The sequence below is a fragment of the Ceratosolen solmsi genome, unplaced genomic scaffold (assembly GCF_000503995.2).
Source record: "Ceratosolen solmsi marchali unplaced genomic scaffold, CerSol_1.0 scaffold11, whole genome shotgun sequence".
Lineage (NCBI taxonomy): Eukaryota > Metazoa > Arthropoda > Insecta > Hymenoptera > Agaonidae > Ceratosolen > Ceratosolen solmsi.
Genome location: NW_011948416.1, coordinates 13499016 through 13511255, shown reverse-complemented (window position 1 = coordinate 13511255; position 12240 = coordinate 13499016). Strand labels below are relative to the sequence as shown.

At 41.7% G+C, this 12240-nt stretch overlaps 2 protein-coding genes across 2 annotated transcripts; both read left to right on the top strand.

Annotated features, from left to right (window-relative positions):
* Positions 1-235: 235 nt before the first annotated feature.
* Positions 236-1475, top strand: LOC105359365 (G patch domain and ankyrin repeat-containing protein 1 homolog). The gene has a single exon (XM_011495961.1). It carries the CDS (start codon positions 422-424, stop codon positions 1463-1465), a length of 1044 nt encoding a protein of 347 aa, XP_011494263.1. The 5' UTR covers positions 236-421; the 3' UTR covers positions 1466-1475.
* A 2426-nt stretch (positions 1476-3901) lies between these two features.
* LOC105359364 (calcium and integrin-binding family member 3) lies at positions 3902-8162 on the top strand. The gene is made up of 4 exons (XM_011495960.1): positions 3902-4233; positions 4310-4430; positions 7579-7753; positions 7830-8162. The coding sequence occupies exons 1-4, from the start codon at positions 4148-4150 to the stop codon at positions 8045-8047; spliced, it is 600 nt and encodes a 199-aa protein (XP_011494262.1). The 5' UTR covers positions 3902-4147; the 3' UTR covers positions 8048-8162.
* Positions 8163-12240: the final 4078 nt, after the last annotated feature.

Genomic DNA, 12240 nt, shown 5'->3' with positions numbered 1-12240 from the left:
TCGCGCCATTGCTCAAGTTTCTCAAGTTGAGATAATCTATCGTGCGCCTGTGCATCGACGTAGTCGAGTTGCTTAAATAATTGGCATGGCACTCGACTGTCAACGTACATTGTACGTAAAAAGTATGTTTAAGATTGCATTCGTCGTTTCAAGTTAACGCGGCCGTGTATTGCAAGATATTGTCGAAACTTACGATATCATAAGTCATTAATAGTTAAACTTATATAAATAGGGTTTACCTTTACAGTGCCATAATAACAACATTTATGTCTTTCTAACCTATAAAACATAAGAAATAATAGCAAAATGCTTAATTCTATCTTGCAAATGGCTATAAATAATTCGATTAAATTTACTGAAGTTTAAAATGCATGATAGCGTTAGTGGTATTTTAACATTCGAGTTGTCCTAGGTTGGCTCGATGTCTCGTATTGCAAGAAATCTTGAATGTAGTCTTGTGGAGATACCTTTGAAAACTTTTGTCAAAGAAGGAAACGATGCTGCCAAGCCAGGCAAGAGGAGCAATTTTATACTTGAATTTAAAGCGAATGAAGCAAAATTAGTGTACGATGAAATAGTATCGCAAAAAAGTCAAAACAATGCTGTATTATCGGGTTGTAAAAAAGCACCGTTAAAGAAACCAAAGGTAAAAGGTATAGATGGGATCAAGAATATCGATACAAATGTAAATAATATAAATACTTTATTTAAAGCAATAGAATCGGGTGATTTTAATTTTATTAGCAAACATTTTAGCTCTAAAAATGTAAACATTTCCGATCAGTTTGGTTGGACGCCGTTAATGGCTGCAGCTTATTCAGGAGACGTAAGAATAGTTGAGTTCTTACTAAAACTTAACGCTAATGCAAAAGCAATCGATAAATCAGGATTTACAGCGGTTGATTTAGCTGGAAAAAAGAATTATTTCGATATTGTTAATTTGATAAAGGAATATTTATGTACAAATAGAAGAAAGGAAATTGTGGCTAGAAATGATAAAGTTTCTAATGGCAATGAAAATGCTGACAAACGACTGAACCAAGAGGGCTTCTATTGCAATGTTTGTAAGCATTATTTTATGGACTGCTCAAAAAATAGGCACGAATCATCGACATTACATATTTTCAATGGCGAACCAAAATTGAAAAATACTTTTTATGGAATACCAAAGCAAAATAAAGGTTATCAAATGCTGTTAAATACAGGTTGGAAAGAAGATGGTGGTTTGGGTCCATCGGGCGAAGGTAAAAAGTATCCGATAAAAACTGTCTTAAAAAGAGATCGCAAAGGCTTGGGCCAATTGCACAAAAAGATTGCCAAAATAACACATTTTAATTCAAGAGATATAGAGGCTGTTAAATTTGTTAATAGAAATAAAAAAAAATTATTGAATAAAAAAGAATGGGAAAGAGAATTGAAAAAAGAAATTGTAAAGACGAAGATTCTAAGGCAAGCATTGTCTTAATGCAATATGTCATAAGTAAGTTGCAAAAATTCAATTTTCAATATTAATTTAAAGATTTGTATAATTTATATTATTATTATAGAATTTATCATTCAAATAATTATTTTAATTATTTTAATTACAGGCTTTATAAGATAATAAACAATGACTGAATTACGTTGAAAAATGTTTAAATTAAGTATAGCAGATAAACAAAAAATAAAAAAAGCAATTTTATAATAGTGTTTATACGAAAGCTCTGCATAAGAAAAAAAGAAATAAAGATACCGATGACTGTTAAATGACCATTACCGACAATTTCCATAAAAGAAGTTAAATTATTAAAATATGGTATACAAAATAAGACACATAACAATTGCAATTATTATCGCCATATAATTATTTTAATACACATTATAAACGCATTTTTTTCTCCACAGTTTGGACAAAATAAATATATGAGATGCTTTAAAATCAAATTAGAGAGAGACATGGAATACAGTTCCTTAAACTTTGTATGATATTTATATACGTCAAGAATGAATAGAGTACTTGAGAAAATGTGTACGATTAAATTATGCTTTAATATTTATTTTAAATTCATATATATATATATATATATATATATATATATATATATATTAAATAATAATATTTATTACATTGAAAGTTATGTAAATAAAATGTATATGTAATTGTTCATCATCTTTCTTATGCGTTGATAACGAATGTATAAAAATTGGATAATCTATTTTATTCGTTGAAATTTGTAGGAAAATTTAATAAGAAAATATAAAGATATAAAATGCAAAAAACATGTTATTAATATGTCATTCTTAACCGAATTGTTATGTTAATTGAAATAAAGAAAATCGATAGTGAATAAAAAATAAACTTGGACATGATATTATACTATTTTAATACTATTATTATCTACATTACATTCTATATTATAATTATATATGCCTTAAAGATTATAATAAAATGTAAAATACTATAACAAAATATTATATATTCTACAAATTACATGTGCTACCAGAAATATACTTTTATTTTTTACGTAAAGCTAACTTTAATATATAATTAATTAACGAAGAAAATGTGCGTTTCATTTAACATTAAGCCATTCGTAAAATTAGTTGAAATCTTTTTTATTCCTATAACGTATAATACGTATTATGTATATTATCAAGGAATTAAATAACTATAATATTTTGGCCATAATCTTTTACATTGACATATTTTTACCGATTTCAATAAATATCTCGATGAAATTGAAATGGAAATTGTTTAAAATCGTACGTCTATTTTGATATACTGATATTATCATAAATGTATACATTAAAGTTATTGTTAATCGAAGATATTTAAAAGGTAAAATGAAATAAGTAATTGTATGAAAATCTAATTTTTTTTTTCTTGAAGACCACATAAAGGAACAACAATTTTAAATTTCAATCCCATAAAAATCATGAATATAATGGTGACTGTAAATGTGAATGCGAGTGTAATGAAGTAAAAGCTTATCCCTCTTAAATACTGAAATATATTGAATTATTTCATTTTTCTTTCTTCCTTTCTTTTTTTTTTTTTTTTTTTTTGTCCAAAGAAAAATCTTGCATTACGATTAATCACAGTTGGAAACAAAGTAAGGTTAGTATAAACGAAACGTGTGTTATGCGTACGCGACGCGCGCATGATATGTAACAATGTATGCGTAATAGTTTTTACTCAATCTACATTCTGCGCGAGTGTGCGTCCATGCGCGCGCAACACACGTGCGAGCGAACGCGCGCGCACGCACACACCCACACAATTCGCATACGCCGTATGCGTATGCGCGCAATTATTCGCGCGTGTGTGCATCAAACGGTACGCACACACGTAAGTGACCGTGAGAACGCATTGTGTAGAGAAGAAAAAAAAGTTAAATAGACAAATTGTATGAAAAAAAAAAAGAAAAATTATTAACAACAACGGCAACTGCATTAATAATGATAATAGTAATAATAATAATAATGATGATAATGATAATAATAATAATAATAATAATAATGGCAACAATGAACATTGTTTTTAACCGATGCTTATTAGTTTAAGCAGCGCAGCGGAGAATAAATAAAAAATTGAGTACGTAAATTTGATATAGCTCGCAACGAGTGCAACTTGGATAAAAATGTATTATTATTTAATTACGCGGTGAATTCACATATTTTTGAAAGCATAGTGGCACGCATATCGACATGTAAGCATTGTCGGGCGTAACAGTTGCCTCGCAGCAGTTTCTACCATATAAAAGTAAATAACTCCAAGCAGCGTGGAGACGAAAAGGGGCGACGAAATCGAGGACGAAAGAGATCGAACGAAACGGAATAAAAGCCGGGGCTGGGGCCGTGGCTAATGGGGATGAGAGAGTGAGAGAGTGCGAGCGCGCGTGTGTGCGTGTGTGAGAACCAAGTCCCATGTACGGCGACCTCGAGAACGCTAAGCCGCCGATACACGCGCGTGCACATACATTGTACGGTGCGTGGGTGTTGTCGAGGCGCGTCCTTGTAACGATGGGGGTGTGTCGCGGGCGCACCCCTAGCAGACATTGGGATTACAGCTGAGGCATAGCTCGCGTCCGAGTGTTAATCTGGGTCGTGGCGGTGGTTCGGGTAGCGCGAGAATATTTTAAGGGCGAATAATTCGCTCGGAGTGGCGATGGGCAACAAAATCGTGACCTTTTCGGAGGAGCAGCTCGAGGACTACCAGGACTGCACGTACTTTACGAGGAAGGAGATACTGAGGTATCGTTGATAGACATTGGCCGGCTGCCCCGGCCGCGACATTAATTCCCGCGTTACGTCCATTCTCCTCTCGTAGGCTGCAGAAGCGCTTCCGCGAGATGTCCGATCCCGGAATGGTTCCACGCAGCATGACATCGCACGAGGCCTCGAATTTACGGTTGCCGCTCAACTGCTTGGCCCGAATACCCGAGCTCAAGGTGCTCTTTCTCAGTATTTACAGAAATTAGACCAGCCAGTCGATTTTAATAATTTGCGACACCCTTCGATCGGACGACGTCTCGATCCGTGGAGGGGAGGGGGGGGGGGGGCCGCGGGCCTTTCCCTGAAATAATATCACGACGCGTTTCTCAGCCGTTATAGTCCTAATTTTACGATTAGACGACAACCACTACGATTACCACTACGATTACCATTAGGACTACCAAGACGATTACCATTAGGACTACCAAGACGATTACCAAGACGATTACCAAGACGACAACGCCTACCTTACTTTGCGAAGCCTCGGTCTCGGCTTCGCTTCGGGCTCGTACATCAAGTATCTTGCCTTAACGGGATCTCCCACACACGGACGCAATTTTCTTTAAAATTTTATACGTACGCGATGTTAGTAATTTGTAATGTGGCCTGTGATAGATCTCTCTTTCACTCACTCACTCACTCTCTCTCTCACTCTCTCTCTCTCCCTCTCTCTCTCTCTCTCTCTCTCTCTCTCTCTCTGATAAATATAAATTAAGAATAATTCGAATAATTTCCAGCGATCTTTCTTACCCGAGGGCTATGCCAATGTCATATTTTGCAATAAGAAACGCAGGCATTTTCTGCGCAACATTATCAAACTGTAATTCTCTACACTTTGAAGAGATTATGTCAATTATTTCCTTAAAAAATAAATAATCAAAAAAAAATTAAAAAAAAAATGTAAAAAAAAGAACGGGTCGGGGGTGGGGAGGGAGATAAAAAAACGAAAGAAGTTAAATTTTTACTTCAAAACAGGTTTTTCGATAGAGATGATTGAGATGCTTGGAGGCCAAGAGGTAAGCTAACTTTTTTGAAAACTGCATTAAGAAGAAAGTTTAAATGAGTGTTAATTTATTTACATCTAACATATTAAAATCGTGTATATTTCGCCTACTATTGGATCCATATATAAAGTAATAATAGCAGAACGAGAGATCGAACGTTTTTCCAACGGATATATTATTTAAAAAGCCATGGCTATGGATTTAATTAATATCTATAAAATAAAGTAATTTGTAATAATTCATGTGTTGCTAAGCGGGTAATATACATACGCACGCGCGAACTTTTCTCAAACAAAAGCCGTTAATAGATAAAAGTTTTCTCTGGTTTGATAATTCATGAATTTTCAGAAACTTATTTGAATGACTGCATTGTTGTCGTTATGATTATGATTATGATTATTATTATTATTATTATTAGAAGAAGAAGAAGAAGAAGATGATGATGATGATGATGATGAATAAGAAGAAGAAGAAAAAGAACAAACAATTAAATGATAGATTTGATATTTTTGTTTTTTGTTTTATTAAACTTTGACGATGTATGCTTATTAATTGAATTGCCAGCCAAACAAGCATTTACTTTTAACAATTATATTAAACTTATTTTAATAAAATACTTGCGTAAATGTACATATTATGAGATCTAAAATATCAAAGTTTATAATATACAGAAAGTCGATGCATTGAATGAACGCATCAAAAATTGGAAATAATTCAAATATGTTGAAGTTTGTGACTGTTAATATATCAACTCGCGCACATGAATTATACGGTATATTTGCATGAATTAAGTAAAAATTATTATAGTTTATGAGCATGTGGATTAATTATAGATGAAGGAACAGCGATACCAAGAATTAACTTATGCTCGGAATTAACTTTAATAGGGCGAAGAATAATTGTTGAATAATTGTTGCGAAAATTAATGGAAAGATCGTTGACATTGAAATATATTTATTATACGAATTGTAAAAATGTAAAATACTACTGTTCTGTGACATTTATAAATAATCCTTAAAAATTATTATGTGTGAATAAAAAGTGTCAATTATCGTAATACATTTTATCGCTTAAACATCATTTGCGATTAAAAAGATCTCCAAAATAAAGCGTTGCTTATAAAAATAAATATTTCAATGATATAATAACATCATTAATGAAATAATTATTAATTAACTATTTGGTTTGAATTATTTGGTCTGAATATCGAATTGTTACTAACTACGTGATTTTTTGATCTCATATATTAAATTCTTTAGTTTTGTTAGTTTTCAGCAATTGATTTTTCCACTGTAAAATGAAAAACAAATGTCGAAGAAATTGTATATCGTTACATTACGTTTGAAAAAGGCGAACTGAAACGTGTTCCTCGCTTTTGTAGCTGAAATTCTTTTCCAAAATGAAAGAACGATACACGATGGCCTTTTATTTATTTTTTTTTTTTTTTTTTTTTTTTTTTTTTTTTTTATCATTGATAGAATTCTTAAGTTTCGCGATTAATACATCTTCTTTATTTATATATATATAGACATATATATATTTATATATATATATATATATATATATATATATATATATATATACATATAAGTTAAACTAATGTAATTAAAACGTCATTTATGAAATACGTTTTAAAAATTTTTTTGACACATTTAATCGTTATGTTAATCGTCCCAAACTGTTGCTTTATAATCATTTTTTTCTTTCATAAATAAAACGTTTCATTGCAATGTTCGAGACAATAGTCAAGAAAGTAAAATTTATATAAAATTTCACGAATCAATAGTTAATTGGGCTTAAAGGTGGGCTTGATTACGCTTCGAAAACGATTATCATACATCATAATTTTGCATTACAAGTGTTTCGAATTTTTTTAATCTACCTCAATGCTCAAAATATTTTTTAATACTGCCGTATCGGAAGATATTTGACACGAAAACACCAAATGTTCGCAAATGATTTAAGCATGGTTGTCGACCGTTGGGAATTTTCTAAGTCGCTGAGCTATCGTAATTCTTCTAATTCTCTGAAATTCAGAAACTAGTTAGGAAGTTGAGAAAAGGAGAGATAAAAAGTCAGAGGCGTAATAAAATGCAACGTGGAATTAAGTTATATAGGCGTAAATATCGTAAAAATATTGGGACTCGCGTCTAGAAAAAGAGTAAGAGCAAGAGCGAGAGCAAAGCAAAAGCAAAAACAAAAGTAAAAGGAAAAGCAAAAGGAAAAGCAAATGCAAATGCAAAAGCAAAAGCAAAAGCAAAAGCAAATGAGAGGCAAGAGAAGGGAGAGTAACCGATTTGGTGTTTGCCGGTTCGGCCAGGAAAATCCGTTCAGGGATCGGATCGGCCAGGTGTTTACAAGGAATGGCCTGGAGTCGGACCAAACCGAGGACGAGGTCGAGGGCATCTGCTTCGAGGATTTCCTCGAGATGATGTCCGTGTTCTCGGAGCATGCGCCGCGCGACCTCAAAGTCTATTATGCCTTCAGGATTTATGGTAAGCCAGGGACTTGGTGAATCCCCCATGAGTCCGGGCCACGGTCCTGAGCAAAGGCTTTGCTTTGATTTTTTAGATTTTGACGAGGACGGACTCGTGGGCCTCGGTGATTTAGAACACACGTGCCGGCAGCTGGTGCGTGGCGGGCTCACCGACGATGAGATCTCCACGGTGTGTCAGAAGGTGCTCGAGGAAAGCGACATCGACGGTGACGGGGCTTTGTCTTACCTAGAATTCGAGCACGTCGTAACCAGAGCCGCTGACTTCTTATCCACCTTTCACATACGCATGTAATTCATCATTGCGAGCGCCGCTTCCTTCTAATCATATTAAATGACTTGTATAAAGTAAAATATTATAATGGTACTCGTGGAGGCATTTAAGAACAATACATGTATCTCGAAACATATATGGAGGATGGTGTCATTCCACGTATCATCCACCCTCTCCTTCATACTCCTTTCTCTCGGTTGCCTGCCTGGCCATCAACGTATTGTTCTCGTTAAAAAGGATTTTATAGAAAGTCCTGAACATATGTATGTATACATTTATACGTGTGAGTGTATAATAAGATGCAAAAGATCGGAGAGACGAGAGAGTGAAAATTTCTTGGTGTGCCACGAGTGAGAGGTTGAGAGGTAGAGAGATAGAGAGGTAGAGTGGTAGAGAGAAAGAGAGAGAGAGAGAGAGAGAGAGAGAGAGAGATGCTGTGCACGCGCGCTTGGAAGAGAACGATCCCCGCGGTTACCTTACCTTGTCTCCCTCCTCTCGGGACTTCTCTCTTTATTCTTTCCTCGACACCGCTCGCCGCGCGGCCAAATTCGATTTGCGAATCGTGATGGCTTCAAGGTTAAAGGGAGGGGGGGGGGCTCCGGGGAGAATGAGCGCGCTGCCTCCTCTGACCCCTCTGACCCCTTCTGTGTACCGGTACGAAAAGGAGCGTGCGAGCGACGCGCGGCCGAGGGGCAAAGAAGAAACGTATCGCCTCTCTCTTTCGGAGAAGCGTAATTTTTCCAGTGCGCGCAAGGCCCGGCAGAGATTTTCGGCGGGAGCGCGAGCGACTTGGAGGCCAGGGCCTGGGGCCTAAGAGTGGGGTAGGCCTACCCGAGGCTTGGTGAAGAGATGAAGAAGGAGAATGAGGAGGAGAATGAGGAGAAGGAGGGGCGGGGGGAGACGAGTTCGTTGGAATATATAAAATTTGAGCTCTGGTACGCGGGTCGAAGGAATTAGGGCTCGGGAATAGGGAGAGAAGACTTTAACATATTATCGTCGTCAATGGTAGCGATGTCGAGAACGGCGGCGGTGGCAGTGGTGGCAGTGGTCGCAGTGGTGGCACCGGCGGCGATGACGGCAATAGCAGCAGCAGTGGCAGCGGCGGCGGTGGTGGTGGCGACGGCTGCAGCAACAGCGGTGGCTACAACAGCAACAACAGCGGCAGCAGCAGCATCGTCGTTGTATCTAAGCGAGTCTCGACACGCTCGAAACCAAGGCCAGCCAGTCGCTTGACCAGCTCTCGCCTCCTCGCCCCTCCGCCGGTCGTTCTCGCTCTTTCTCTCTCACCCTCGCCCTCGTCCTCCTTGTGAAAACATTCCGTCCTCCGCGCTAGCGAGCTGTCCCAGCCTTCCCCCTCCTACCCTCTCGATCGCTCGCGCTTTCCCCCCCAGCCCAGCTAACGAGCCCGCGAGCGAATCGAGCGCGTAAGCGTGGGCGTTCGAGGGACGCGCATTTGCATGTCGCTCGGCGTACGTGGCGAATTTTGCGCTCGGGAGAGTGGTCCCCGCGCGCGTGCCGACGTCGGACCCCTCACCCACCTTAAGCCAACGAACCGCCATGGTGACGAGAAAAAAAAAGCAGGCAATCGGAGAACGAGGACACCGAAAGACCGCGGGACGTAGGGTGGCAAGAAGATGAGGGGCGGAGAAGGGAGTGGGGTTGGAGAGAAACGTGGCGGGCGGCTTTCGTATTTTTTGAGTGCTGGGCGCATTTTTCGTTGGCCCGGATAAGCATGGCAAGGGGGAGGGGCGGTCGATTTAGCGGCAAGAAGACTGGCGAAGAAACAGAGGAGAGAGAGAGAGAGAGAGAGAGAGAGAGAGAGAGCGAGTGCGAGCGAGTGGTCGGTCGGTCGGTCGGTCGGTTGGTCGGTTGGTCGGTCGCGTCGGTCGTTGTTCGGTCGCGTCGGTGAGAAAAGGAGATGACGGAGGAGAGAAGCGAAAAGGAAGGGTTCGAAGGAAGAGAAGGAGAAGGAGAAAGAGAAGGAGGAGGCGGCGGCGGCGTCGACGTCGACGTCGGCGTCGGCGTCGGCGGTAACGGTGGCGGTGGCGGTGACGGTGGCGTCGGCGACGACGGCGGCGGTGGCGGTGGCAGCGGTCGCTGGCCAACGGAATGTGGCTTGACCAGCCGTGCGGGGATCCCCCGCCTAGCGCTCTCGGGCGCGCGCGGACCTCCGACGCCAGCCTCACGGGGACATTGGGGTGCCCAAACAACTCGGATATTCTTCAAAGCAGCTCTCCCTCCCCTCGTCTTACCTGCTTTACCAGCTTTGCCTGTCATCCGCGCATCCAAAGAACGCACGAATAAAACGTGGCCAGGCCTCTTCTTTCGAGCGCACCTCGTCTCTGCCCCTGTCCTCCTTGCGCCGCACCCGGCTTACCTTTTGATTATTTCCCTTTGCCGGCGAGCCGTCTGTCTAAGGGGGTAAGGGAGAGCCTTGGGAGGGCCCCGGCCGTTCCGTGTCGGAAAGTCGAGCGCTTCGTTTTATAATTCGCGTCGCGCAGCTTTCTTTCCCGCAAAGGCTTTGTTCCCCTCGAAGGAGGCGGCGGCCGCGGGAGGTAGGGGTTGCATCGGAGCATCTACATAACCGGTAATTCGGCTTGGAAGCATCGCCCCTCCGCCTTCCCCTGGCTGCCAAGAGGCCGAGGCGCGCTCGGCAAAGAGCTCTCGATCCATGTTCCCGGAGATATTTTTCGAGCGAATGGCCTGCCTGCCTGCCTGCCTGCCTGCCTGCCTGCTTGTCTCCCTGCCTGTCTCCCTGCCTGCCTGTCTACCTACTTGCCTGCCTGCCAACCTACCGCTATCTCGCGCACACCTTCGCGTAAATCCGCAAGCGTAGGTGTGCGATGACATCATTGGCCGTCGAAGCGGACGCTTTCCTCGCGCGCCAAGGACTTTAACCTTTGAGCGGCGGGCGCCCGGGTACTTCAATTGCAGGCTGCTGCAAGCGCGATATTTTTGGCTGCCAAGGGAAGCTGCGCAAAAGAGCCGAGGCCGAGGCCGAAGCCGATGTTAGCAGGAGGAGTAGAAGGATCCAGAAGGAGAAAAGGGCCCCCTGGCAAAACGAGGGACCAACCTCACATCTCACATCTCGCATCTCTCATCTCGCATCTCCTCGCCTCTCTCGTCGCTCACCTCTCTCTCTCTCTCTCTCTCTCTCTCTCTCTCTCTCTCTCTCTCTCTCTCTCTCTCCCAATCCACACACATTATTACTAGCCGCGCATGTACGCATCGCGCGAGCAGGTGTGCGGGCCTTCCCCATTAAGGGGGCGATCCCTTAACGGTTTCTCATTGAAAGGAAAACGGAGAAAAAACGGGGCCATTCTTTTTTCTTTTTCTTTTTCTTCTACTCCACCTTGTTCTTTCTCTGCTTCGTCCTTTTCTTTCTCTTTTTTTCTACCCTCCGCGGAAAAATGTCATCGAGCGCCGATAATAGCGGTGGTAAGTAGTAGCGGTGATGACGGCTGCAACGCGTAGGGGCCCCCCGATACAAGGACACCGCGCATCCGCCGGAAGTCCAAGGGCGCGCGCTCGCTCTTATGAGTGAGCCGCGAGAGCCGGTCAACACGGGTCGACGATGGTAATAAGGATGCACGAGTTTACCCTGCGTATCAGCCCACGTACGTAGTTTGGCTGGATGACTTTTGTTGGGAGTACTCGCCGTCGCGTTGGTGCGCAAAGAGTCCGGCGGTGGAGGCAGGAGAGCTCTTGAGACAAAAGCGAGCGCGCGCCTACGAGAGAAAGAGAAGGAGTGAGTAAGCGGGAGAGAGACGGGTACGAATTGCCTCTTTTCTTTCTCAGGTCATTGGATGTTCGTTGCGCGTACGGCTTGCCGTCGTATGGGAATCGTCGTTACGGCGTCTCGAGAGCCTAGTCGTTGGAATGCGCTTCTTTTTTCCTTTTTCTACCTTCGCGCTGTCTCTCTTCATATCTCCCTCCGTTCCTGCCACCAGTCCGCTCGCCCACCGACCCCTCTCTCGTTTTCTCTCGCTTACCTGGCGATGCGTACGAGTCTTTTCGCGGCGACTGGCAGCGGCAACGGCAGCGGCGGCGATGTCGGTGGCTGCGACGTCGTAATGGTAATCCCACGAGTCTCGGAGCGACGAGGCAGGAGTAGAGGAAGGTAGGGCGAGAGGCTGGTGGCAAGCAGAGAGCGGAGCCGGAACAGGTATAAAAGGACGTGGTACCGGTCGGTCGGGGCGTGGGACGGGGGAAGA